The sequence below is a fragment of the Panthera leo genome, chromosome A2 (genome assembly GCF_018350215.1).
Source record: "Panthera leo isolate Ple1 chromosome A2, P.leo_Ple1_pat1.1, whole genome shotgun sequence".
Lineage (NCBI taxonomy): Eukaryota > Metazoa > Chordata > Mammalia > Carnivora > Felidae > Panthera > Panthera leo.
In genome coordinates, this window is record NC_056680.1 from 9037332 (window position 1) to 9065000 (window position 27669).

Genomic DNA, 27669 nt, shown 5'->3' on the forward strand with positions numbered 1-27669 from the left:
ATCTCACGACTGAGATCATGACCTGAGCCGGAATCAAGAGTGGGATGTTCAACCAACTGAGCCACCCAGGTGCCCCCGTTTGATTTGAGTTTTCAAATGCGTGACGTACGTGTAGGATGCAGAATTAGGAAGGAGCACGTTGAGGGGCGCATGGGACTCTGCCCTGACAGCACAGAGCCTGCTTGAGGTTTCTCCCTCCCTCCCTCTCTCTCTCTCTCTCTCTCTGCCCCTCCCCTGCTCGCACATGGTCTCTCAAATAAACTTTATTTTATTTTATTTTATTTTATTTTTTTTTTAACGTTTTATTTATTTTTGAGACAGGGAGAGACAGAGCATGAACAGGGGAGGGTCAGAGAGAGGGAGACACAGAATCTGAAACAGGCTCCAGGCTCTGAGCGGTCAGCACAGAGCCCGACGCGGGGCTCGAACTCACGCACCGCGAGATCATGACCTGAGCCGAAGTCGGCCGCTCAACCGACTGAGCCACCCAGGCGCCCCTCAAATAAACTTTTTTTAAAAAAGCACATTGAGAAGCCTCGCTCATACCTGCAGCCAGCTCACTGGTGGGCTTACCAAGTTGTCCTAGTCTTTTGGGGCCACTGTAACAAAACACCGCAGACTAGGCAGTTTATAAATAACAGACGTTAATTATGGTTCTAGAGGCTGGAAGTCCAAGATCACGGGGCCTGCATGGTCAGGTCCTCGGGGGGACTCTTTCCCCGGGGGTAGACCGCCAACTTCTGTGTCCTCACGTGGTGCAAGGGTCAAGGAACCTGTGGGGTCCCTTTTATAAGCGCACTAATCCCATTCTTGACCTAATCACCTCCTCAAAGCCCCACCTCTTAATACCATTATCTGTGGGAATTAGGATACCAACATGAGTTTCGGGTGGAGGTGGGGGGGGGGGGGTGGTGTACACATAGACATTTAGATCCTAGCGGCTACCTTTTAGGTCCTTCTGAAGTTAGCCTGGCATGTTACAAATATATGTGCAGATACTTTCTTGAGGTTTTGTTTTTACAAATGGAAACTATACCCTACATATTCACCATTCTTCCCTACATCTTGGAGGTAATTCCAAAGTGAGTGTCTAAAGACCTTCCTCATTCCCTTTATAGCTAAGAGTCCTCAGTGTGACTGTCCTGTAGTTTATTTAACGCTTTTTTTTTTTAATCTTTATTTTTGAGAGAGAGAGAGAGACGGAGCGCGAGCAGGGGAGGGGCAGAGAGAGAGGGAGACACAGAATCCGAAGCAGGCTCCAGGCTCCGAGCTGTCGGCACAGAGCCCGACGCGGGGCTCGAACTCACAAAACGCGAGTTCATGACCAGAGCAGACTGAGCCACCCAGGCGCCCCTATTTAATGCTTTTAAGAGATCAGTTGTCACCCAGCTTGCCGTTCAGCATGTATGGCAGAGGATGACCAGGATGTGCCATCATTTTAATGCAGTTTGTCTGTAGGACAGATTCCCAGAGGTGGGCTTGCCTGTGGGTTAGAGGATCTATGCCGTTTGTAACTTGGAGAGAGATTTCCAAACTTCTCTCTGTGAAGGCTTGTACTCGGTAGCACTCCCTGCCCCCCCCCCCCCCACTTGTTTCCTCCACAGCCTCAGCAGCAGCAGGACAGGTTTGTCTCACCCCAGGAGAAGTTTGGAAGTCGGGTGGCTCAATGACACCCAGGACACCATTTTTTAAATTCATCTTCTGTTTTGCATCTTTGGTGGTTTTTTTGCCTCCCACCATGGCTGCCACAGTTCCAGACATCACATCCCAACTTCCAAAGGTCTCCCCAAGCAGCTGCCCTGTCACTTCCTGGCTGCAAGTGGGACACGTCTATGCCCAAAGCAGGGGGAGTACCAGGGGAAATGGAATATCTGGGGAAAGCAACAAAAGCTGATTCCTGGGGGTAGGGAGAGACCTGGTGTCCCCCCCCTCCCCCATTCCCTTCCCCGTGACCCCTCCTTGACTTGAGCAGTAGCAATTTAATGGAAAGAAGAAAAGGGATGGCTCTTCACCTTGTAATAAATGTTCTGATAGCAGGAGCCCAGGGCATTGTGGGAGTACTATGTATGGAGCATGTGGACGCCTAGGGCTACCTAGCAAAGTACCACAGACTTGGTGCCTGAAACAACAGAAACATTGTCTCACGGTTCTGGAGGTTAGAAGTCCAAGAGGAAGGTGCTGTTGGCAGGGTCGATTTCTTCTGAGGCTGCTCTCCTTGGTTTGTTGATGGCTGTCTTCTCCCTGTGTCTCACGACCTTCCCTCTGTGCGTATCTGTGTCCTAATCTTCTTTTAAGGACTCCAGTCATTGGATTATGGCCCATCCATAGGACCTTAGTTTACCTTAATTACCTCTTTAAAGACCCTATCTCCAAATATAGTCACATTCTAAGGTCCTGGAGTTGGGACTTCAACATATGCATTTGGGGGGAAGGGATACAAGTCAGCCCATAACAGACTATCCACTCTGTGTAGGTCCCGTGCTGGGCACCAGGAAGGCAGCGTTGACCCAGCTACAAAAGGTGTCTGAGTGCCCAGGGAGGTCTAGGGGACCTCAGAGTAGACAGTGGGGGACGCCAGCTCTGCTCTGGGGCTCAAAGAGCCTGAGGAGCTGACTGGCTGAGATCTGAAGGGTGAGGGGTGGAACAGAACAGGAGGGTGAAGAGGGCCCCGGGCAGTGGGAACTGTGAGTACAGATCCTGGAAACGAGAGGCCCTGCTTTGAGAAGGCGGGAGGGCAGGGATAGTGAAGGCTGACCTTGGGGAGGAGCTGTGCCCTCCCCCCCCCCCCATTTCCCCACCCTAGGGGTGCCCTCTATTCAAGCCTCAGCCTCTGGTTAGCATCATAGTTGCAAAACATTACCCATGCTGATTCCATTTATAATTCTGCCCTGTCCTTTTCTACGTAAATATGTAAATGTATGCTGTAAATTTTCGATCTACTTTTTTTCCCCCCTCAGAATGATTAGAATTACAGTTCATCTTGAAGTTGTAGGTCCATCTGACTGCTGATGGAATTTGCCTGGACAGGGTAAGGAAACTATCCCCCTTTCTTCACCGCTGGCAATAAGCAGAAGCTAGTGGGCGCTCTAAAGATGTAATGTGCTAGGAGCACCTGGGTGGCTCGGTCGGTTGAGCCTCTGACTTTGGCTCAGGTCATGATCTCAGGGTTCACGAGTTCGAGCCCCAAATTGGGCTCTGTGTTGGCAGTGGGGAGACTGCTTGGGATTCTCTCTCTCTTTCTCTCTCTGCCCCTCCTCTGCTCACACTCTGTCTCCCCCCCAAGTCAACTTTCAAAAATAATAAAATGAGGTTAACAACCCCTTTCTGGAAGGTTGCAAACAATTCTGCCCTCCTTAGGTCAGCCATGTGGGTGACTCCTCTGATTCTCCTTCACCCATCTCTGCCCACCTTCTGGTTCCTGTCCCAAGGTCCTCACTGGTGTCCCTTATCTCCAGTCTCACCTCCTCCCTATCCTGCTTGCAAGGGCAGGCAAGAGTGTCAGTCTGATGGATCTTACTCTGTGTAAACCTCCATGGCTCTCACATCCCTTATGATTGGGTCCAAGGGCCTTTGTCTGGTGTTGAAGGCGTTCTGTAATCTGACCCCACCTCCCATGCTCTGCTCCAGGCTTGCTGAGCAGCTGGGAGTTCCCAGAACCTGAAATCCCCAGGCCCCCTACTTGAAATGCCCTTCCCTATGTCTTGGCCACCTGCCTGGAGATCCTCCAAAGGCTTATCTACTTTCTTCCTTGAATTGAATGCCTGCTTATTCTTGTCACAATACAGTGCATAACAACTGATAACGGACGATGCCTACATTTACGGAGCGTTAATTACGTCCCAGGCACTTTCTAAGTATTATACTTGATACCCCTCCCATTAGAAAGTGGAGTTTAGATGCTTCCTGTTGAATATGAGCTGGCCCTGGCAACACAACTTCAGTGGATAGAAAGCGGAGGTGACACTGGTAGAGATGAGACAGCTCTGACCTTGGAATATTTGTCCTTGGAACCCAGCTGCCATACCGTGAGGAAGCCCAAACCGCAGGGAGAGGACCCGCCACAGGGAGAGGACACGTGTCGTGACGCCGGTTGGCAGCCCCAGCAGAGATTCGAGGCAGAAGCCAGTGCCAGCCACCAGATGTGAGTGAGGAAGCCTTTCAGGTGAGCCCAGCCCCAGCCAGTTTCTGCAATTGCATCAGATACCTTGAACAAGAACCAGCCCCAGAACCGTGAAAGAATAACAGTTGTTGTTGCCTTTTACCGCTAAGTTTGGAGTTGTTACACAGCACTGTATAACCAGAACAACTTGCATTAACTGATTTAGTCCTTCCAACAACCCAAGGAGAGGGAATGGCTGGGCAACGTTCCCAGAGTTACAGCATGAGTAAGTGGTAGAACTGGGATGTGACCCCTGGTAGACGTACTACAGAGTCAGGGTCATAGCCCTCAGTCTCTGTGGCCAATATATCTTGATTCCCTGCCCGGCACTCCTTTCCCTTCTGGTTCCAGCACCTGATTTTCCTTTGGGACCACTCCTCCCCCATCCTCGGTCCATACGGTTCAGATTATCAGGCCACCTTTGGGCACCACGATTGGTTTGGTGATGGGCTCATAATGAAACTGGATCACGGAGTGCCAGCACTGGAAACTTTGCTGGTTTTACAGAGAAATAGAAAGAGACCCACTGGAAGGGTACCTGGATGGCTCCGTTGGTTAAGCATCTGACTTCAGCTCAGGTCATGATCTCACAGCTTGTGGGTTTGAGCCCCCTGTCGGGCTCTGTGCTGACAGCTCAGAGCCTGGAGCCTGTTTCAGGTTCTGTGTCTCCGTCTCTCTCTGCCCCTTTCCTGCTTGTGCTCTGTCTCTCTCTCTCTCTTGAAAATGAATAAACAGGGGCGCCTGGGTGGCTCAGTCGGTTAAGCGTCCGACTTCAGCCAGGTCACGATCTCACAGTCCGTGAGTTCGAGCCCCGTGTCGGGCTCTGGGCTGATGGCTCAGAGCCTGGAGCCTGCTTCCAATTCTGTGTCTCCCTCTCTCTCTGCCCCTCCCCCGTTCATGCTCTGTCTCTCTCTGTCTCAAAAATAAAATAAACGTTAAAAAAAAAATTAAAAAAAAAAAAGAAAGAAAATGAATAAACATTTTTAAAAATTACAAAAAAGAAAGAAAGAAATAGACCCACTGGAATCATGTAGTTACTGGTCCATCTTAGCTACTGTGAGGAGATCCTGTCCAAAAGTATAGCCAAGAAAAAGATACAGATAGATTCCTAACATTTAAGGACCTAGATACAGCCAATCCTGAAGCTTATCCCTGTTGGCTAAAGATACTTTGAACTGAGTTTCTCTTGCTTCTGAAAGAGGCCTGCTACTCTCCCAGTGAGGCATTTCTCTTCTGTCCCATCTTCCTGGAGGGCAGAGAATGGGCCTGATCTACCTAACTCAGAACAGGAGGCATCCGTCAATGGTGTCCTATTGAACAGAACTAAAAGGCACACTGCCCCTGCTTTACTGGTGAGGAAACTGAGGCTGTCATAGGGCCTGTGTATAGGAGGAGGAGGATTAGGAGTAATGCTTACATCCCAGATTTTAAATGAGTCAAGTCGTTTGAGGTCGAGGACTGGGATTTGGAAGAAAGGGAGGAAGAAGGAAGGGGGTGTTATGCCAGCCACTGTTGGGTCTGCTTAGAAGGGAGGGCCATGAAGCTTGTCTTGAGGTCTGTACAAGTCAAGGAGCTTCTTGGGCCTCGTGGCACACACTTGGGGGGCATACCTCTTGCCCTTGTCAGCCCCTCTTCTGGACCCCTTTCTGTTTCTGACACCCGGATATTCCAAGTTATGAAATTGCTCACAATATAGGCTGTCATTTACATGTTAGTGTGAATCACTTATTAATTCTCGGACCTGAGGCCTCTGAAGTGACATTTCTGGCAGCTATCCTTCCCGCCTGTTTCCCCAAGAAGCAGCCACATCACAGTGCTTTCGAGCTGGCGACTTTATTCAGTGGGGGAAGAGGGGAAAATGAGCTAGAGTTGGGCTATTTCTCTAATAACCTGGAGAAGGGCTAGTCTCTGGGACTCCAGAAGGAAGGACAGGACTCTGGAAACTAGAAAGCAGAGAGGGAGAGGGGTGGCGCTCTGGGTGTCTTGGGCCGGGTGGGGGGAAGGGACGCATCTTCCATCCAAGGCCCAGCGCCCCCTAGGGGCCGCTGCCGCTTCCACTACCACTCCCGCTGCCCGCAGCATCCAGGATCCAGGTGCGGGAGCGGCGGGACCGCGGGAAACTGATTTCCCGGGCCCTCCGTTCGTGTCTGCGACCCGGCAGTACCGAGATGGAAATGTTGAGGCAGTGATCCGCGCCAGGAGCTGCTACCGGCAGCACGTAGCCCAGGACTGAGCGGCAAAGGTCTGCCCCATCGGCAAAGGTCTGGGAAAAGGGGTGGGGTTAGGGCCCGAGTGGGCGGAGTCCAGGCAATTCAGGGGCGTGGCCTTGGAAACCTAGAGTCCCCGAGTTTCTTTGCAAGTAGGGGCCAGGGCAGAGGCGCGGCCTAGGTGCGGGCAGTTACCCGCTTTGGGTCCTCCCGGGAGTGTGGGAGCAGGGCCATGGCAGGAGCGGAGTACAGGGGAGGGCGAGTTATCCTTCCTGGGCCCCAGGGCTGGAGTGGGGGAGGGTCAAATTAAGATTGGGGCTTTAGAGAAGGTAGTTCGGGCTTCTGAGTCTTCCAGGGGGAACTGTGGATGGGCCTAGAGCAGAGACGGTCCCTTGGGGAGGCCAAATCTAGACTCAATGGGCCCTAGGGAGCATACGGACATATCCCACTATGGAGATTGTGCTGCGGAAGGGGGAAGAGTGGGAACAGGAGCCTTGGGAGTGCCAGTCCGGACTCCGGGCCCTAGGCGGGTTAAGACAGGACATAGTAAGGGGAGGTCCCAGTCTCTTACCCGCACTCTCTGTCTCAAGCTCACCTGCTCATAGGTAGCGCAGCCAGGCTCACAGCCCCTCTTTTCTGGGAATGGAAGCCAAGTTGGGCCGCAGGTAATATCACTTTCGCAGGTGGCAAACCTACGGATGGTGTGTGGAGAGAAGGTGGGCAGTCGCGTTCTGTTGGGATCCTGCCCTCCAAGGCTTCACTCAGTGTATGTCCCGCCCCCAGACCCAGGCCCCGCCTCTTAGGACCACGTCCCAACAGACGCTGTCCTCCAGATTTCACCCTACCCTATATTCTCCACACATACCCGGGGCTCTGTCACAATTGACCTCATCCCTGCAGACTTCATACCATCTATTTCAGGCCAGCCTCTTACATTCCCCAATGTTTTCAGCTCTCTTTTCTAGCAAGAGGTCCCGCCCCTTAAAAAACCCCAGGTCCGTGGAAGGCCACGCCTCCGTCCTGCCAATCTTAAAAGCCGGGTCCTCTACAGGCCCCGTCCCTTTTTACCTGGCCTCTAAACTCGTTTTTAGACCTTGGCCTTATTGGAGGCAGGCCACACCCCTTCAAACACAAGCTGCAGATCCCTCCTTTGGTCCCGCCCAAACCATAGGACACGCCCCTCGTGCCCCACCTCCCCTACCAGACATCGCAGAGCTCAGAACAGAGCGGCTGCGCCTGGCGTATCCCCAATAACAACAGGCGGAAGCGACTCTGGAGGGCAGCTTGGAGATGTCCCAGGAAGGATTCGCACCTGAACATCGGGAAAGACAGGCTCGTTTGGGTCAGGATGTGGCAGGGCCAACTGAAGCAAAACACACAACGAAACGCTGGCGGGTACTGTACTCACCCAGGGCTCGGCTCCCCACAGCGTTCTGGGACCGCCCCAGGGTCCGATGCCTCTGGCGTGTCCATCTCTGAGGGACAACAGGACCATGGAGAAGGGTACTCCTGTGAGGTGGGGTCTTAGATCCTCAGGTAGGATTGGGGAACTAAGGCCTGGGGGCCCCTTGAACAGGGGAGACCCCAGTTATGTCAGGGCCCCTCAAACATAAAAAATAAAGACACTTCTCTTGGGATCCAAATGCAATTTCTAGTAATAATAAAAATGATGGCTTATTATAATCAGCTTATCGTTCATTATGTCCCTGATAGTGGTACACGTTTTCATATGCTTACATACACACCTTCACAACACTATGACGTAGGTCTATTATTTCTCTCCCTTTTTCATGGTCTACATGAAGCCCAGAGAGATTAAGTGACTTGCTCAGAGTCACACAATTATGAGGTGGGAGAGCTGGGATTTGAACCCAGGCAGTCTGATTCCAGAATCAGTGCACTTTAACTACTATTCTTCGGCACTAGCCCCGACTGCCCACCTCCCCCAGCCCGTGCTTCATCCTAAGCCCCTCTCAGAAGGAAAGTCTGGTATTGCTGTGGTGATGTGGGATTTCCTGGGCGTTGGAAGTTAGGGAGGGTCTGGAGTGCTCACCCGCAAGGTGCAGCTGGACTGTGCCGAAATCGGTCGCCAGCCTATGGTGTCTCCGGGACAGAGCTGGGAGTGGGCGGCTCCCTCCACAGAACCCCAGCAGGATCCACACCAGGGTCAGTCTTAGGGCCCAGGGCAGGCCCCTGGGTCGAGTGTGGCCCCTGCAGGCCATGTCCACCTGAGATAAGAGTAAGCTGGGGTATAGGGTAAGGTTTGGTTGTCCCTTTCTGGAAGCTCAGGGTGGCACTCTCCTGATGCCTACTCAGGAGACAGTGCAAGGCAGAACAGAGAATGAGCAGTTGATGAGGAGGCAATGACCAAGGACCTCCAAATCCCAGGGGGCCACCAAGTCATGCCTCTGACCCAGGAGCCCCTTCTCCCCCACCAGACTCATGTCCCCTCCATCCCTTTAGGCCCAATGCGTCCCACCCTCTGGTTTGACCACAGTTCCCCTCCCCCTCACACCCAGCAGGATCTCCCACCCTGTCAACCCTCAGGTGACTCCCGCTGTCTTCAGAACTAAAGGGACACCCCAGCTCTTTCAATCTCCCTCCTCTGTCCAGCGGTTCCTCCTGTTCTTTTGCCCAGTCTCCTCCCTCCCTCTTGATCCCTGCTGGCCCCTTTCATGGTCACCTTCTCTCGGCCCACAATCGGCTTAGGGGCTTCCACTATGGCTGGCCCTTTGGAGCCAAGCTTGGCTGTGGCAGGACTCGAGTTTTGCTGCTGGAATCCAAAAGCCCCAGGGTAGGGGAAGCTGAGGGTCTGTAGGGACAAGACAATTCCCTCCCCTCCCCTGCCCTCTTGGGCTACCCCTCACCTGTTAAGTGAACTGAGGTCTAGGGCGCTGCTGAGACACCTCAGGGTCAAGTGCAAGAAAGAGTGACAGCCAGAGGGGGTGTGGTCTGACGCAGAGGAGGAGTTTCCCATGGCCCCACCCCCTGCCCCAGCTGACCAAAGGCCGGTGGCCCTGGGACTGCTGTGTATATATCCTTGCACTGAGCATTATGTTGAGATTGTGGCTTAAACTCAATCTGTGTGTATATGTGTTGGATGAGAGTGTGTTTGTATGGCTGTGTGTGTGTAAAGCATGTGTGTTTGTTGGGTGAGGTTATGGTATGTGTGACTCTTGGTTGAGTGGTTTTGTGTGTGTGTGTGTGTGTGTGTGTGTGTGTGTGTGTGCAAAATCTGGCTAAGGAGGCCTGTATGTATCTCAAGCCAAGTGTGTCCAATTGAGTCAGATATAATAAATGTGAAGGACGGGGAAGCAGGATTAGGATGGCTGTCCTGTGACAATGTTGTGGATAAGTCAGTGGATAAAGGTTTTTGGCCATGAATGTTGACCATTAGTGAACACAAAAGGGTGTTTATATGTGTGGAGAGAGTATGTGTCTGCATCTGAAATGTATGTGTGTGTTTCTCTGCAGTTTCTGTGAATGCAAGTTTCTTACAAACATTCCCTCAATTCACCCATCCATTCAACAAATGTTTGTTGAGCAGCTGTTGTGTGCCAGGTTCTGGGGATGAAGTAGTGACCAAGAAATGAATATCTCAGCCTCACAGAGCTGACATTATAGTGGGAGAGTCGGTGAGAGGAGCAGTCCTGCAGTGGGTATGTGAGTATGTGTGTGTGTTCATGTGTTGTGTCGGAAGGATACTGTGTCTGTGTGCTGGAGGAGAGTTTGTGTGTAGCTGAGCTGAGATTGGTTTTGGTATGATGTGTGTGTGCTTGTGTTTGTTGAGTGTTTGTACATGTTGTCTGTATGTCTGTATTCGCTGCGTGTGTGTATATCTGTGTTTTCTAACACTACTGTGTTTGCATACGTGTGTCTTTGCAGAGTGTGAGTTGATGTGTATATGTGTTTGTGTGTGTCTCTATTTGCTGATTTTGTGTTTGCATTCTGTGTTAGTGTGTTGGTAAAGGATTCAGTGTGTCTGTGTTTGCTAAGTGGATATTTGCAATGTGTATGTATTTGTGTGTGAGTCTGTGTTTGCAGATAATATGTTTGTATGTGTGTGTATTTTTGACAAGTACATATTTGCAGAGTGTGTAACTATGTGTATGTGAGTCTGTTTCCTGAGCATGTGTTGGTATGTTCGTGTTCGTGTATATATGTGTAGCGGGTGTGTGTGCCTGTGCTTGTAGTGTGCACATGTGTTTTTGTGAGCAGTGACCACTACCACAAATCTCCCTGTCTTATCAGGCTAATGCAGAGTTTTTGTCTGTCTCTTTCACTATGGGACGCTCAGATCTCAAAACACTACTGTGCACATAGTGCGTGCTCAGTACGTGTTGAGTAAATGAGCCATTTAGGAGGTGCTGTCTCCTGGCCCCTAATGGGCACCCACTAATGTCCTATAGGCTTCAGAAATCAAGATATAGTGGATCTCACCTTCCTCTTGTCCATTTTTGGGTAGGCCAGGGTGCTCGTGTGTCAGATATGTCCAGGCTTTGGGCTATGCCTTTCGCCAATCCTTTCTCTCCCCTGACCTCAGCCCCCAACGCTGCCCTCGGAATTCAGCACCGTGGACAGGAGCGCATGAGATCAGCACCACGGAGAGCTCCCACGAAGCCAGCTTTAGAAGGGGTGACAAAAGCGGAGTCTGGGCCTTTGACAGAGAAGTTTTGAGAAACAGACTCAGCGACATGGCAAACAAACATGCCGACAAACAGAAAAACGTTGAAATAACTCGGGCAAAGGCACAGAGATGAGGAAACAAGCGTCTGGGGAACACCTGGACCTAGACCTTGCCTTGCCTTCCCCCTCATTGGCCGGCAGGGGTCGCTTCCTTCAGTGACCGCGCCCTCCAGGGCCTTCCTGGCCAATTATGGGCCAGGACCCTTGGGAAGCCCCTTTCCCACCCTACCCCCCCCCCCCCCCAAAGCCTAGACTTGGAGTGGGGAGGTCACCGACGCTTTCCGCACCAACTCTGGGAAGCATAGTCGGCTTGGAACTATGCGGGTGTAGGAACACTGCGGGTGTGTGTGTGTGTGTGTGTGTGTGTGAAAATCGCTTCAGCTGCCCCCCTCCCCAACTACCAGCTAATCGCCCCTATAAATATAGCGCAGCCTGGCCTGGCTACTTAATCCTGACGGTGAGGGAGGGGGTCGTTAGAGGGGCTGCAGGACTCCCTAAAGAGGCTCTGGTTGGGAAGGGGGGCTTATAGGCATGCAAAATGTTTTTCTTTGGGAGCATCTCCCGCGAGGATGGGTGTCCTCAATGTAAATGTCACTCTGTAAGAATGTACCTTCTCGGGATATGGAGGTCTCGTGGGTGGGGGCAATTTCCCACAAAGAATATGGCTTTTAGGAGGTCTTTCGTTGGGGGTGTCTTCACTAGGCTCCCCACGTTCACCCGTGGGGATTTTTCTCTGCGGAAATGTCTCTTCTTGGGGGCAGCAGGGGGCTTCTGAGAGGCAGCGTCACCTCTCAGAGACCATCTGTCTTAGGAATGATTTTCAGGGTGAGGGGAGAGTTCCTGATTGGAGAGGGCGTCCCCGTGGAGACTATCAATCCATGGGAATGTGTCTCCCTGAGGGGGTCGCTGCGAGGAGGGGGGAGGGTTCCGCATAAGGAATATATCTTAGTGAGAATGTCTGTCTCCCTTGGGTGTTTCTTGGGTTGAAAGTCTCTCCATGGGCATGTTTCTCTCCTGGAGTGTCTCTCCTCATAGGTGTCTCTTCGTAGCTTGGCTCCCTTGGGGGCATATGGAAGCTTCTCCCTAGCTTACCCCCTCCCGCCCCTACCCTCCCCCCCCGCCCCCCCTAGCGCGGGCAGCCTTGGCCGAGGCCGGGCTCGGGCGCCCAGACGCAGTGACGGCGCCGGGTCCGCCCCACTTTGCTCCGCCCCCGCCACCCCCCCCCCCCACCCGCCGCCGCCGCCGCCGCCGCCGCGGTCCCCGCGGCTTCTCACTCCCTCCCTCTTCCCTCCTCCCGCCGCCGCCGCTACCGCCACCTCCCTCCTCCCTCCCCGGGGCCGAAGCCGCCGCCGCCATGGACGATTCGGGCCTGATTCGCCGCCGGAGGCTGCAGGTACGCGGCAGCCCCGGTCCCGGGTGGCGGTGAAGGGGTCGGAGCCCCGAGGCGGGGCCCGGCAGGGGGCGGGAGAACTTGCGCCCGGGCCGGCCAGGGAGCCCCCTCCCACGGCCTCGGGACGCTACCAGAGGGGAACTCGGTAGCCGCGCGTCCCGCCGCGCTGGCGACCCCGCCCCTCAGGCGCCGCCCGGGGCTCCAGGGAGCTGACGGAGGGGGTGCAGCCTAGCGCTCCCCCTCGAGGATAGCCTGAGGGGCACCTGGCCCGCCAGAGGGGGAGGGGGCTGGGACCGAAGTCATCGCCCTGGCTCAACGCCAATCTGGGGGTGAGGGGGCGCAAAGCAAAGTTAGTGCCCCAGGGCTCGCTCCCCTCGGGGCAACCGGCGCCGCAGAGGCAGTAAACATGTTTATACTGCAGCCTCGCCCCTCAGCACCCCAGGAACCCCTTTCTGAGGCATGGGGAACCCCTGCGACCTCCATGCATCTGCCCAGCCACCAGGATTCTTCCTACTGCCCTAATTGGACAGACACCCTAGACAGCCTTCCTCCTCACTCTTCATTCCTCCTCCCTTCACTACCCCCCCCCCCCCGCGAGATCCTCAAGTCCAGCCCAGCTTGTGGGTGGGCGGGAGCGATTTTTAGCTCCTTGCAGCCTTAGAAGATACTGGTCTCCAGGCTGCGCAGGCGCGGGAGTGAGTCCACTGCACAGAGTGGGACACTGAGGATGGTGGAGTGTGGGGAAATCCAGGCGTCAGGAACTCCCACCTTCAAGATGGGTAGGGATTCTGAAGCTGAGAAGAGTTCTTTTCTACTATCTTCTTACTGCGTTTCTAAGGGTTAATACGAGGGTTCGATGTTGTCCCTAAACTGACCCCAGCGAGGAAACTGATCAAAGCTTCATCTCAAGGCCTGCCTGGGGTCTGGTCCTTCTGATCCTCCTTGGAGCCCAGACCCACGCTACATAATCTGGAGGAGTTTAGATAAAGCCTAGGTGGCTCCAGACTCAGGCTACTTCCTAGCCTGGAGCTTGGACAAAAAAGGGGAGGATTCAAACCCTCATCCAGGGTCTACTTCTGGACTCCTCTAACCTACCATCCCTGAGGTTGGAGACCAAGATAAGCTGATCCGTCACTGCAGCAGGAAAAGTCGGAGTTAGATGATAGGAGGGACTTCCCAGGTGTCTGGAGGATGCTGGAGACAGAACTGGGTTGGAAAGCTAATTTGCTTTCGAACAGAGCCCAAATGGCTCCATCTAAGAGCCTTGGGCTCTTGAGAACTTCCCTGGATTCCCACCCGTTTTAGTGCTGGGGTGGGAAAAGGGGTTGTGGGAAAAGGGAGGAAGGAGCGGCAAAGCCAGAGCAGGTGCTGAAGCAGCCAGACTGGGTCCGCGCCGTCGGGTCCCCAGGAAAAGGGCGGTAAGGGGCGGAGCCTACAAGACGGTGTGTTCCCGCCCTCCGGGCCAGCGCCGACTCCCATTGGCTCATCGCCACGCGGGCCTTCCAACGCTCAAGACCCCGCCCCCAGCCTGGGATCCTCCCACTCACCCACCGTTCCTTCCTGAGGCAACCCCTAGTCTGTGCCATCCCGCCGGAGTCCTGTCCCTACCTCTTCCTTTCCGGCGGGATTAACCACTTCGCTGCCTTGGATACACCCCCACCCACTGATGCAACCCCCTAGGAGCTGTCCCACAACTGCGGAGCTCCCGAGGGCCTCCAATTGTGTGCAGCTGGGATCGTATATACGAACAGCATCCTGAGTTCGAAAGCCCATCCCCAGCGCCGTCCATCAACCACTGGGAGAAGCAGAATCTGCTTGGCAGAGCGTCTCTGCAGCTAGTGATGGAGGTGGCGTCTGTTTACTCTGACGCAAGGATCCAAATCCCCTACCTCTCCAGTTTGCCCTTTACTTCTATTCTAGAATATTTAGGAGCGCTAGCAAATGGGGCTAGGTTCGAGGACTACTTGGGAGGTGTTTCAAGGTCCCCAGGGGCTCACCCTCGAAGGCCGAGTGTACCCGGATCTGGAATCCTGGCCTCCGTGGCCGAAAAATCCAGGTCTAGATTTCGCTTGGGCCATTGCGGTCGTCCCACCCAGCCGGCTGGTCCCAGCTGCTCCTCATTCAAACTTATCCTGCAAAAACAGAGGGAAAACCTGGAATGGATTTCTGGTCACCCGTGGCTCAGGGGAGCATGGCTGGAGATCTGGACAGTGTTCTCTTTGACCCCAACCATATGTCTGTCCTCTGTCCATGGGAGTGGGAGGTACCTTTGGCCCATCCTCTGTCAAGCAGCATGTCCATTCATAATAACTCCTGCTCCTATGACCTAATATTTATTGAGTGCTTACTATGTGCTAGGCCTCATGCTAAGGTGCCAGGCACCTGAATCATCTCACAGAGTCATCTGTTGGCAGGTCTGCTGGACCTTCTTTGGAAGGTCATTTGCCAAGGTTATAAGGTCATTGGAGTGTTGGAAGGTCATTTACCAAGGTTATAAGAGGCAAATCTGAGCTTTGAACCCAGGGCTTTCTGCTTTCAGAATTCCTAGAAAGGATCTAGAACATAACTCATTTTCCCCTGGTTAGAGTCCATACCAAAAGGCTTTTGAAACTCTCACCAGAATCTTCCATCTGCAGCCCTACCCAGCCTCCTTTATTCACTTTGGCCTGTGGACACTGAACTGGCTGGAAGGTGGCACTCCTTCTGCCCGATGGTTTCCTGGGAAGAGGGCACAGACTTCCATAACTTTTAATCCCTATAGTGGCTTCCCGAGTGCTTGACAAACAGAACACAACCTTCTTCTGGTCTGGACACATAAAGTTAATAGTTAGCAATTGTTATCATTACCATTATCAGAAAAGACCACTTGGCCATTGTCTGGTTCCCATTGCAAATTTCAGTTTTGAGCGACCCTAACTATCCCACCCCCAACACTGAATCTGTCTGGGAGTGGGGTAGAACCCTTGGGGTGTGGAGTCATTCATTCATTCAACTTTCATGCTTGAACATACCAAGTTCATTCCTGTCTCTGGGCCTTGGCAGTTCCTTCTACCTGGAATGCTCTCTCCATAGATTCTTCCATGGCTGGCTCTTATTTTTTCAATAACTATCTTAAAAGTCACTTCCCCAGAGCAGCCCTCTCTGACTATTGTGTCCTCCTCCTGGCCATTTTGCATCATATCACCTTAATTTTATTAATGACACTTATTACTGTTTAAAATTATCGTGTTTACTTCTGTGTTAATTTGTTTATTGTCTGCTTCCCTTCTTTATATGCTAGTCCCAAAAGGGCAGGAGGTTTTTCCTCATTTGCTGCTGTGTCCCCAGTGCCTAGCACAGGGCCTGGCATACAGCAGGTGCTCAAGAAATATTTTCCACATAGGCTCCCGTTTGATTTGCACACACACACATGGAGGTGCCAACTCAGGAGTCCTATATTGGGCTCTGCTGGTGTCTGGGGTCGGGAGAGAAATCACTCTGGTACCCTCTCCCCCGAAGAGCCCCGCCCTCCGTGCATAACGTAGGTGTGGGTGAGGATGCTGATGAGTAGCTTGTCCCACCCAACTTTTGCCGCTCCCGGGGGTGACCGGGCTTGCAGACAGCAGCTGCTGGTCCACTCTGACCTCTATCCTTTTGCCCCCTTGCCTTCTAGAAGGATTTGCCTCTGCCCCGGAAAAGCAGCAGGTGAGCCTTGGGGAGAGATGCGCAGGGCCGGCCGCCCCTTTTCGAGTCCGGGTGGGGGAGCCAGGCGCGCGCGCGCGGGCGGGGCCTGGAGCGCTGGTGAGCAGCAGCGCCCCCTCCTGGCGGGCGGCAGCGGCACGGCCCTCCCTTCCCCCGCCCTCCCCTGCCCGCTGCGGCTCCAGCCTCCGCCCCGCGCGCTCGCTCCCCGCGCCGCCGCCGCCACTGCCGCACCTGCCACCATGTCGCCGCCGCCGGGTCATGTCTGACTCCCTCTGGACAGCGCTTTCCAATTTCTCGATGCCCTCCTTCCCTGGCGGCAGTATGTTCCGTCGCACCAAGAGGTAGAACCCCATCCCTCAGACCCTGACCCGGCCCTCCCCACTAAAGCCGCCCCTCCGGCCGCTGCCGCAGGGCGGGGCCCGGGATGCTGCACCCCGTCCAGCTGCGCCAGAGGTGCCCGTGCGGCGCCTTCTGCAGGGGATGGGGCTGAATTGGGGGACAGTGTGGGCCGAGATTGGGGGCACTGTGCGCCGGCGAGGACCGCTGCAGGGGGGAGGAGGCTGCGCCGGTTGTTGTTGGTGGGGGGGGGTGTTGCGGCGCCTTTGTCTGCTGGCGCTGCGGGCTCCGGCAACCCAGTGGGGGTAGGGGAAGAAGGGGAGGGTGGGGGACTTGGCACCCTCGGAACAATAGCCGCAGCCTGGCCTCCCCCCGCCCCCATGCCGCGTGTTCTTGGCCTCGCTAATGTGCTCAGTCACTGTGGCAGGGGGTGAGGGGAATGGAGGGGCTGGGGGCTCCCTCTTCACAATCTGGGATCCCGAGGGGCAGAAGGAAAGGGGGGGGGCTTTATCATAGCACAAACTACCCCCCCACCAAGAACACAGCCTCAGCCGGAAAATAGTGACACAGAGCGTCACGTAGGACATGATGTCACACACATGCACACATTACAGCCCTAGTGGCCCAGATACACCCTGGAGCCATCACGCATACAGTGGCCGTGGGTCAGAGTCATGCCCACCCAGACTCAGGGGGGCACCCCCAGCGTCACACACAGATGAACAGCCCAACACAGGTAGTGTTGTGTACATCTAGGACGATGTCACATGCATGACGATACACACACACGATTATGGCATCCAGGACGCACACAGACACATGTATGGCAATGACATCTATGTACCCAAGAATGTCACAGCACATGATATCACCTAAGCTTATCACATGCGGTGTCACACAGATGCCAGAATAAATGACACAGGGAATCCCGCCGAGACGGAGAGATACACAGTATCATACCGCATCATAGAGAAGACTCACCTAGGGAATGTCACACATGGTGGCAGGCTCACAGTGTATGAAACTCACACACAGTAGATGCCTCCCGTGGACACACACGGGGAATGTCACACACATACACAAGGGCAGGGTATCACACAGACTTAGAATGCCTCACAAAGACATAGACACATGTAGCAAAAATCATGCACGCACGCGCTCTAACGCACAATGGCACATCTAGTCATGGGCAAGTGGCATGGCACACTGTTTCACACAGACACAAAAGGTACAGGTCCTATCACATAAGGTAAACCCAACCCAGTGCTGAACTCACACACTGGGCGCCACACGTGGAAACACACAGAGGATGTCACGCACAGCCCCAAAGACAATATACGCTCCTATCATTCCATGACTGACGCCGTGCCTCCCATGGTCACGGCCTCACATGATCCACACAGGTAATTTTGCACACACGTGCCACACGCACATCCCTTCCCATACGCAGCCCTGCCTAGGCCTCCATCACCTCCTCCTCTGAGCAATCCTCTGGGGCCACCTCCAAGCACACACAGATGGGAGACAGGCGGGGATCTGAGATGGGAAGGTGGCTGGCTGGTTGGGTTCACAAACTCACTGGGCTGCGGCCCGGCCCGGTCCCCTTGCCTCGCCTTCCCCGCAGCTGCCGCACCAGTAACCGGAAAAGCCTCATCCTGACCAGCACTTCGCCCACGCTGCCGCGACCCCACTCCCCACTGCCTGGACACCTGGGTGAGACAGGTGGTGGGTGCGGACCGGACTAGAGGAGGCGTGGCTACGGGGCAGGGGCGTGTCCGTGCCGCAGGATTGGGCGGAGACTGAACAGAGGAGGACCCAGATTGGGCAAAGGGCGGGGCCATCTTGTGTGGCAGTGGTCAATCGGCTGAAGGGGCCTTTGTGGGCGGAGGCCCAGGCGGAGCAAGACGGTGAAGAGGCTGGGGTTGAGGGGAGGTACCATACCTGAAGGGCGGGGCCATCTCAGATGTAGACAGAATCGGCCTGAAGGGGGGCTGGGCTGACTCCATAACCAAAACAGTCTAGAGAGGCGGGGCTACAGCTAAGGGGGCGTGGCCCACTCATACGGGGGTGGGACGAGACTAAACAGGGGAAGGGCTGCTGTTGGCAACCCGCTTTGGGGATGGAGCGGCCTGGTGGGATTGCCTCCCATACCAAGCTTTAAGATCCCCCTCTTTCCGCTACAGGTAGCAGTCCCCTGGACAGCCCCCGCAACTTCTCCCCCAACACCCCCGCCCACTTCTCGTTTGCCTCCTCCCGAAGGTGAGTCCCTCTCCCCAGGGCCCTAGAACCCTGGCCGGACCCTCCCCAACCACCGTCTGGGCCCCCATCTGTTCCCCTCCTAATTGCACCTGAGACGGGGCCTGAGGGACCCGCAGAGTGCCCCAGCGTCCCAGCGGGAATAAGCGCCAGGCCTTAGGGGCGGGGCCTATGAGAAGGCGGGGCCAACCGCCTGTTCGGAATCAAAAGGGGAGTGGGACTTCCTTTGCCGCGGAGCGAAAGCGCGTGCGCTCTGAGCCCAGGGTCTCAGTCTCCCCAGCCTCTAGCTCCAGGCCGGGCGTTTCCATAGCAACAGGACAGGGAACGGAGATGAAGTGCGCAAGCGCAGACTGCAAGATGCCCATTGAGGGACTTTGGTCTCCAACGTGAGAAAGGGCACCTAGAGCTATTTCTCCAGGGCCCGAGAGGAGCAATCATAGGTTTCCCTACGGGGATCTTTGAGGGTTTCTAGAATGTCGCGAATGAATTTTCTTGGGGCCTTTGGCGAAATTGGGGGAGGCAGAGAGATTCCTCCGATGCGTTTTGGAGAAACTTCTGGGAGTCACCAGGATGTTTGGGCGGGATTCTTTTTCTTTGAACTTGATTCATTCTAAAAACGTTGTCTGAACACGTGGTGCGAGCTGGGAGCTGAGCATAAGGGGTGAATGACAGTCTTTGTCCTCGGGGTGGAGTTGGGGTGGCGGGCCAGAGAGCGCAGATCACTGCAAAGACTGGTGTCACGCAGGACTGTGGGGACAGAGGATGCCTCCCTGGGGTGGCTGCGGAGAGATCCCCTTGGCTGCGGAATTCGGCTGAAGGCATTAGGGAGCCAGAAAAGGGCTCTAAGATTGGAACCTGATCTGGTCGCTTGCATGGTGGGTGGGCTAGGAGGGCCCCGCCCCCCGGAGGGAGGCTAATGCCTGGGAGTGTGTGTCCCTGTGATATGCAATCTTTGTGCTGATGTGGATGTGTGATTGTAGGCTTGTGAGACTGTGGTCGTGTGAGGCGGCCCTGCCCACACATATGCCCACGGGGGCGTGCATCGGCGTGCAAGTGTGAGCGTGTGTGAAGGTATCCCTGTGCATTTGTAAATGTGTGTGAATGCGTGAGAGAGCATGCCCTTCCAAGTACGTTTCCATGTGAGTGTGCAATCTGGTGGGAGTGTGAATGAATGTGTGGCTGCGTGGGAGTTTGAATGTGTGACTGAGTGCGTGAGCGTTCTCGAATGTGTCTGTGTGAACGTGGCAGAGTAGAACGTGTGTGAGGGAGTGTGCGTCTTTGTTTCAGAGTGTGAGTACTCCATCTCTACGTGTACGTGTTCGTGTGTGTGTGTGTGTGTGTACGTGTGTGTTTGCATGCGTGATGGTGTGTTCGTGTAGGGAAGCGTGCGATTTGGGCCCGTGTACGGGTCAGGGGTTGTGTGTGTGTCCGTGTTGAGGAGTCACGCGTGAAGGTGTATGATTGTCAGTGTGTGATCTCAACCACACGAGTCACACTAACACTAGTGGGTGTGGCTGTGGGAGTGACCGTATCTGTGTGTGAGTGAGCAGGTGTGGGAGGATGTGGCAGCGTGTGTATTTGAAAAAGAGGGGCCCTTCTTCTCCGAGAAGGCTCAAGTGGCCTCAGTCTGAGCACTTTATCTTGGGGGCAGCTTTGGGGATTCCTGATCTTTGCTCCTGGTCCCTGGTGCCCGGCTGGAAGACTTCCTCCTTACCTCTGTGGCTCTGAGGGCCTTTCGGATTCGTAGAGCACAGATATACCCCCAGCCCCTACCCTAGTGGTGGCCAGTGGCTTCCCTCACACCCTGAGGACGGGGAGGGGGGGAACCAGTGGGGCCTAGCAGCCTCTGAGCGTCTTGGCTGGGTTCCAGGGCGGACGGACGCCGTTGGTCTCTGGCTTCACTTCCTTCGTCCGGCTATGGCACCAACACACCCAGTTCCACCGTCTCGGTGAGTCGGCAGGTGGGCGAGTGGGCGGGAGCCCTCACCCAGGCCAGCAGTTGCGCTGGCCTTAATGAGGGTTTTGGGTTTCTCTAGTTTTCCAAGGTATCACTCGTCCATCTATTGGCAAGTTACAGGTCCCCCTGAAAGCCCTGTTCTCCACCCTCAACATATCTTCTTGGGGGTCCTGCCTATCGCCGACTTATTTTACAGATAATGGTATTAAGGCTCACGGGTCGAACCACTTGCCAAGGGTCTCAGCTGGCCGGGGCCAGCACACTCTTCCCCCAGAGTGCATTTGCTCAACCACCGCAATACCCAAAGTCTCCCTCCACCTGCCCCCTTTTCTGCCTGTGTCTCTGGTCCACTCATCCCTCCATTGGTATGATGTTCAGCAGACATTTATCATGCGACTGGCTGTCATATGGTGGGTGGGCTCTATAAGGTGGGCCAGGATCCAAGGATTCATGCAGCCCTCATGAGGGGAGACAGACCGGTAAGAAGATATTTACAATACAGGGTGTTGGAGCTGTTTTGGGAGTGGCACCAGGTAAGGTGATAACAGGAGGGAGCACCTGACTCAGCTGGGGGGGGAGGGTCAAGGAAGGCTTCCTGGAAGAGGTGGAATTGAAGCCAAGACAAAGGATCCGTAGGAGTTTGGCAGGTGGAGGAAGGAAAGGAGGGGTGTTTCACGAAGAGGGCCAGGGAACAGCATGCGCAGACTCCCAAAGGCGACAGAGAACTTGTTGCATTTGAAAGTTGAAAATAACCTCAAGTGACTGGAGCTTTGGGGTGGAAGTGGAGGAACGAGGGTGAGGTAGGCAGTGACCCTGGTCATGCTGGGGCTTCTTAGCCAGGGCAGGGCGGCGGATCTTATTCTAAATGTGATGGGAAGCCATACAAAGGCTTTTTTTTTTTTTTTTTGCTTTATATTAAATTTTACTAAAATTTCAGCCTGAGCTATTTGACATTGTGGTTCTGTAGATCATACGTTATGTGCATTGAAAAAAATTATTTTAATAGATACTGGTGGGATGGGGAGTGAGTGACGTAAACGTTTCAAAAGACCCTTCTGCCTGCAGAATCAAGTGGAGATCTTTGTTTCTCCACTGATATCTGCGGGTCTGTGTTGGCCCGACTGCGTGCTAGACCCTGACTCGGGACCAAGGAGAGCCAAGTCTCTGCCCTCAAGGAGCAGGCAGCAATAGAAATTAATAATAAAGATATAGTAAGTCAGGAGATAAATACAGCAAAAAGAAACAAGGCAGGGATAGGGGGTGAGGGATGTGTGTTCAGAGGGGTGAATGTCACCCACAGGGGTGACATTTAAGCAAAGATGTAAAGGAGGAGTGATCTGTAGTGATATGCTCCTGACAGAGGGAGCATAGGCCCCTCAATGCAAAGGCCCTGAGGCAGGAGTGTGCCTGGCTGGTTCAAGGACCATCCGGGAGGCCTGTGCAGCTGGACCGAGTAACTGTTGGGGAGAGTGGGCGGAGGTGATGGCAGGGAGACAGGATCAGATCTTGCAGGACGTTGTGGGTCTTGAGGAGGACTTCAGGGTCCATACTGAGTAAGGTGGGAGCCACGGCGGGTTCTGAACAGAGGAGGGATATGACTTGATTCAGGCTTTAACAGGCTCCCACTGGCCACATCTGTGTGTGTCACAGTTCGCATCCGTGTCTGTCCCTGTCCCCCCTGTCTATCTCCAGGAGTCCCAACCTGGACCCTGGGATCCAAGGATCATAAACCAGGTCCTGATCCCGACCCTGCCCAGGGGCCCATCAGCCCCCAGGAGTCCCAGCCCAGGGTCGCGAGCTGTGGGGGGACTGCGGTGGCTCTGACCCCGGCCCCGCTCCTCCCCCCAGTCTTCCTGCTCCTCCCAGGAGCGCCTGCACCAGCTGCCCTACCAGCCCACCGTGGATGAGCTCCACTTCCTTTCCAAACACTTCGGCAGCACCGAGAGCATCACAGACGAAGATGGTGGCCGCCGCTCTCCTGCAGTGCGGCCCCGCTCGCGGAGCCTCAGGTGGGTAGATAACCTCCCTCCACCCCAAGTTGGTGGTCGTGTCCCGTGAGACCTCTGCCCGCGCGATTAAACGGGTGACAGCACGACGGGTGAAGTTTTACGGGGGAGCGGGGGTGGGATCTAACACCTGGCTGCTTCCGGAGGCTGGGGGCTGCACAGGATGCGCTTTTCTCCCCGCAGCCCCGGGCGCTCCCCCTCTTCCTACGACAACGAGATCGTGATGATGAACCATGTCTACAAGGAGAGGTTCCCGAAGGTGAGGCGGGGCGGGGGGCGGCCGCGGGGAGGCCCGGGCGGCGGGAGCCCTCGCTCGCCTTAGCTCCGCGCGCCCCCTGGTGGCCGGCGCGCGCAGCGCAGCGCAGGCTCCCGGCGGCCACAGCCTCCGGGCGCAGCCCCGCGCCGGCACCCCGGCCCTCTGTCCCCCTCGCAGGCCACCGCGCAGATGGAGGAGAAGCTGCGCGACTTCGCCCGTGCCTACGAACCTGACAGCGTGCTGCCGCTGGCCGACGGCGTGCTCAGCTTCATCCACCACCAGATCATCGAGCTGGCCCGGGACTGCCTGACCAAGTCCCGCGACGGCCTCATCACCACCGTGTACTTCTACGAGTTGCAGGAGAACCTGGAGAAGCTGCTGCAGGATGTGAGTGTGTGTGTTTCGGGGGGCGCTGGCTCGGTCAGGCCCGACGCCTTCTTTCACCCCACTTCCGTTCAGAGGGCGCCTACCACGTGCCGGGCGCCGCCGTGGGACTTCAGGGGTGGGAGAGAAAGACGTGGTCCCCAGTGGAAGGACGTGGTGCTCGTCCGGAGTGATGGGGGAGGCAGGGACTTAACCTCCCTCACCTCCTTCAGGTCTTTACTCAAATATCAGCATCTCAGGTGGCGTCTAGACCCCCTTATTTAAAATGTCAAACCCACGACCCACCGTCTCTTGTCTCTTTAGTTTTCTCCTTAGCACTTAGCCCCTTCCGTCCTCCTGTGTATTTTTCTTTATCTTCTTTCTTGTCTCACTTGCTCAAATGTCAGTCCCACGGGTGGATGATGAGGTTGTCTGTTCATTGCTGCGGCCCTGATGCCTGGCACGGTGTCCTGCACACAGTAGGTGATTAATAAATTTTGGTTCCATGGATGAATGAATGAAAGTAAACAAGATGATACCCCCACTTAACTCAATGACAGTGGGTAGCATTTATTAAGCAACTACTGTGTGCTGGGGCAGTGGGAACCCAACAGTGAACAAACTAGAGAAATATCCCTGCCCTCTTGGGGCTGATATTCTAATGTGGAAGGTGGATAGGAAACATGGAAACAGATCAAGGTATTTGGTGATTTCACCTGATGCTAAGGGCTATGAAGCAAATGGAACAGGGCAATCAGATGGAGTGTCAAGGACTCCCTTGTTAGGTCCAGAAGGCCTCCCCAGAGGAGGTGACATTGAAGTTGGGACAAGAATAATGAGGAAGTGACAGTTATGAGAAGTGCTGGGGGGAATGTGTGCCGAGCAGGGTGAACAGCACATGCAAAGGCCCTGAGGTGAGAAGGCAATCTGGGAAATTCTGGGAGCACAGAAGCCAAGTGACTGTACTGTCTTCAGGCAATGACGTTGGATAAGGGCACAAAGACCAGAATACGGGGCTTTGGGCTCTAGGCGCCCACTCCGACCTAAAGGGCACTATGTTGACTTATGGGATTCATCATCAGATCTGGTTTGAGTCTGGATTCTGCCACTAGATTCGTAGGAATTGAGAGCACAGACCAAACGGCCCAGATTCACATCCAGCTCATCACTTACTGTGGAGCCTTTGCCAAGTCACTTAACCTCTCTGTGCCTCGGTCTTTCTGCTATAAAAAGGGAATTTGCTCATTCATTAATTCCACAAATATTTATTAAGCACCTGTTCCAGGCCTCCCACTGGCCTAGAAGCTGGAGAATTCCCTGGAAATAAAACAAACAAAAGTCCCTGCCCTCAGGAAGCTGACATTCTATTAAGGAGAGTCAGAAGATAAATAAAAAGCATCAGGGCTGGGACTGGGATGAGACAAGTATTTAATCTCTCCCCCCTCAGGATATTAAAGTAATTATTGGAAAAATTGAAAAGTGGGTATATTAAAACTTAACATTATTTCGAGTATTTTATTTATAATCAAACCAGAATTTGTTAGAATTTTACTTTTCTGGTTTTAATCATCAACAATATTTTTTAAAATTTTTTTTAACGTTTTATTTATTTTTGAGACAGAGAGAGACAGAGCATGAATGGGGGAGGGTCAGAGAGAGAGGGAGACACAGAATCCGAAACAGGCTCCAGGCTCTGAGCTGTCAGCACAGAGCCCGACGCGGGGCTCGAACTCGCGGACCGCGAGATCATGACCTGAGCCGAAGTCGGACGCTTAACCGACTGAGCCACCCAGGCGCCCCAACAATATTTTTATTAAAGCTGTTAATCACTGAGAAAACATGTACAGATTCCCACACACTTCCTCCCTTTTGCTTCAAGCTCCAGTGTGGCTCAGGACAACCCTAACAGATCCTATCCTCCCTTAAATTTTGTTATTTTGCTTATCATGGATTTTTTTTTTTTTTTTGCATGCTTTTTTCACATCCTGCATTAAAATCTTAGTTACCTTGAAGACTGAGATTTTTGGCTTCAGGGTGAGGTGCCTCATTGCCTCACCCTAGTCTTGGCCTTGATAGACACAATAGAGAAATTGACATGTGGCCTGGTAGAAGGGGATTCATGGGATAGAAAACAGGAAAAGCAGAGTACGGTCATTAATGAGGATTGAGGGCACAGCCAGGAGGTGGGGTGCGACTTTAGACGCGGATCAGGTAGCCACACAGGGACCGGAGGGGAAAGCATGCCCGGGGTGGAGGGATTCTAACTTGGCCTGGAGCATAGGCTGTTTTGAAGATGAATGAGAGAAGGTTTTAGGACAACATTGCCTACCATCATTGTCATTCTTTTTACCGTGTGGCCTGAGCCTCAGTTTTCTCACCTGTAAAATGGGACAACAGCAACAGTGTGTACCCAGTGGGGTGGGGAGAGGGGCCTGGCCGAAGCCGGGGCACCCGTGAAAGCTACCCCCACTGTGCCCGCCGCCCCAGGCCTATGAACGCTCAGAGAGCATGGAGGTTGCCTTCGTCACCCAGCTGGTCAAGAAGCTCCTCATCATCATCTCGCGCCCCGCGAGGCTGCTGGAGTGCCTGGTGAGGGGACTGGACGTGGTGGGGGGGGGGAGCGGGTAGGGGTTGGGGGAGGGTTGGAGCCCACCCTGAGCCTGCTGCTGCCCTGCCCCAGGAATTCAACCCCGAGGAGTTCTACCATTTGCTGGAGGCGGCGGAGGGCCACGCCAAGGAAGGCCACCTTGTCAAGACTGACATCCCCCGCTACATCATCCGCCAGCTGGGCCTCACCCGTGACCCCTTTCCAGGTGCTGGCTGGTGGGTGCAGGGGGCTGGGGTGAACCCACCCGGACCCCAGCCTCCGCTCACACTCAGCCCCTTCCTAGACGTGGTACACCTGGAGGAACAGGACAGCGGTGGTTCCAATACACCGGAGCAGGACGACCTCTCTGAGGTAAGGCCAAGAGGGCCAGCGGTCAGCACTCTGGTTTCAGCAGGACAGGCCAGGGCTCACCTCCTGGCCCTGTGTCCTCAGGCTGGGTGGATCTCTTGGTCCCTGGTCCGAGCCTCAGTTTCCCCATCTGTGAACTGGGTTAACCATCGCCATTCCTCCGTGGGCCTTTTCTCTTTTCATGGTAAAATACACATAATCCAACCACGTACCCATGGTACTTAAAACGTACCATTTTAAGCATTCATTTTATTTTATTTATTTATTTTTTTTAATTTTTTTTAACGTTTATTTATTTTTGAGACAGAGACAGAGCATGAATGGGGGAGGGGCAGAGAGAGAGGGAGACACAGAATCGGAAGCAGGCTCCAGGCTCTGAGCCATCAGCCCAGAGCCTGACGCCGGGCTTGAACTCACGGATCGCGAGATCATGACCCGAGCTGAAGTCGGATGCTTAACCGACTGAGCCACCCAGGCGCCCCTTAAGCATTCATTTTAAAATGAACAATTCAGTGGATTTTAGTATATTCACAATAAGGTATAACCCTAACCCTCACTTCTAGCAGTTACTTCCCACTCTTCCTGCCCACCCCTCCCCCCGACCCTCCTGGCAACCTCTGAATTGGGACACTACAGATTTGCCCATTCTGGATATTTCGTGTAAATTTCATAGTTGGCCTCAATGTGTATTTCATATATATTTCTGGATATTCCATATAGGTTTACTTTCACTCTGTGGCCTTTTGTTTGTGCCCGGCGTAATGTTTTCAAGGTTTATCCATGTCCTGACATGAATCAGCGCTTGGTTCCTTTTTATGGCTGAATCGTATTCCATTGGATGGGTCTTCTGCATTTGTTTATCCTTTGTCTCTTGATGGACGTTGGGGTTGTTCCCTCTTTTGGCTGCTGCCTGAAAGTGAAAGTGCTGCCACGGACATGTGTGTATAACCGTTTGGGTCCTTTTGGGTGCACAGCCAGGAGCAGAATTGCTGGTCATGTGGATTGTGAGGAACCCCGCGTGGGGTTTTGGGTCGGTTGGACGTCTCTGCATTAGCCACTTAACATAGTGAAAACTGCCGTGGTCCCACCTCTAAGCCAGCCACGCTTTGACAGATGTTCCTTCTGTGAGACTGCCAGCTCTGGTGGCCGCACATGTGCTTTCTCTGAACTCTGCAGTGCTTTGTTTGTTTGTTTCTTTGTTTGTTTGTTTGTTTGTTTTCAAATTGCAGCAAAATCTAGAGATGAGAAGATCTTGACTCACAATCTGGGTTTGGGCCTTCTTTTGAAAAATTGGAAGTTCTGATAACACCGTGGTGGAGCCAGCTGGCACTAAGTGGGGGCGCTTGCCCCTAGGATATGGGGCACTTGGCCCCCCAGTCATGCATGGTGCCCCCACCGCCCGCCCCCCCCCCCCCC

The 27669-nt window shown here is 54.1% G+C and overlaps 2 protein-coding genes and 2 long non-coding RNA genes across 16 annotated transcripts in view; 3 read left to right on the forward strand and 1 right to left on the reverse strand.

The window, feature by feature from the left end:
* The first annotated feature begins 27 nt into the window (after positions 1-27).
* Positions 28-4162, forward strand: LOC122213310. The gene is made up of 3 exons (XR_006199470.1): positions 28-69; positions 2958-3028; positions 4016-4162. It is a non-coding gene; the product is annotated as an uncharacterized LOC122213310 (long non-coding RNA).
* Positions 4163-5973: 1811 nt separating this feature from the next.
* On the reverse strand, positions 5974-18898 carry RTBDN (retbindin). 11 transcript variants are annotated; one of them, XM_042928560.1, is made up of 11 exons: positions 18808-18898; positions 18401-18477; positions 14440-14574; positions 13538-13636; positions 10807-11023; positions 9050-9139; positions 8420-8594; positions 7775-7841; positions 7568-7678; positions 6962-7058; positions 5974-6422 (listed from the first exon to the last, which is right to left on the reverse strand). In XM_042928560.1, the coding sequence occupies exons 5-11, from the start codon at positions 10819-10821 to the stop codon at positions 6195-6197; spliced, it is 783 nt and encodes a 260-aa protein (XP_042784494.1). In that variant the 5' UTR covers positions 10822-11023; positions 13538-13636; positions 14440-14574; positions 18401-18477; positions 18808-18898; the 3' UTR covers positions 5974-6194. The 11 variants fall into 11 exon arrangements, with proteins under 11 accessions (XP_042784494.1, XP_042784496.1, XP_042784493.1 ...); XM_042928562.1 differs by lacking the exon at positions 18401-18477 and having other exon boundaries at positions 18808-18869; XM_042928559.1 differs by lacking the exon at positions 18808-18898 and having other exon boundaries at positions 18401-18671.
* LOC122214017 lies at positions 6310-7767 on the forward strand. The gene is made up of 3 exons (XR_006199719.1): positions 6310-6401; positions 7050-7132; positions 7571-7767. It is a non-coding gene; the product is annotated as an uncharacterized LOC122214017 (long non-coding RNA).
* The window catches only part of MAST1 (microtubule associated serine/threonine kinase 1), a 23292-nt gene continuing 11987 nt past the window's right edge, over positions 16365-27669 (forward strand). For 2 of the 3 annotated variants that reach the window (XM_042928555.1, XM_042928556.1), the window contains exons 1-10: positions 16365-16464; positions 18084-18172; positions 18643-18718; positions 20586-20664; positions 22521-22681; positions 22862-22937; positions 23112-23321; positions 25785-25886; positions 25978-26110; positions 26189-26256. In XM_042928555.1, the coding sequence (XP_042784489.1) occupies positions 16382-16464; positions 18084-18172; positions 18643-18718; positions 20586-20664; positions 22521-22681; positions 22862-22937; positions 23112-23321; positions 25785-25886; positions 25978-26110; positions 26189-26256 (1077 nt within the window). In that variant the 5' untranslated portion in view covers positions 16365-16381. Of the gene's footprint in view, positions 16465-18083; positions 18173-18642; positions 18719-19041; positions 19102-20585; positions 20665-22520; positions 22682-22861; positions 22938-23111; positions 23322-25784; positions 25887-25977; positions 26111-26188; positions 26257-27669 lie in introns of those variants that run through there. The other variant, XM_042928557.1, reaches the window with a different exon arrangement.

Bases quoted from the DNA above. Each gene is read 5' to 3' on its own strand.
- RTBDN (XM_042928560.1), bottom strand. The intron at 7,842-8,419 runs GTGAGCACTCCA...GTTGTCCCTCAG, and splicing joins AGTCCAGCTGCACCTTGCGG to AGATGGACACGCCAGAGGCA. The intron at 7,059-7,567 runs GTAGGGGAGGTG...CACCATCCGTAG, and splicing joins TCTGAGCTCTGCGATGTCTG to GTTTGCCACCTGCGAAAGTG.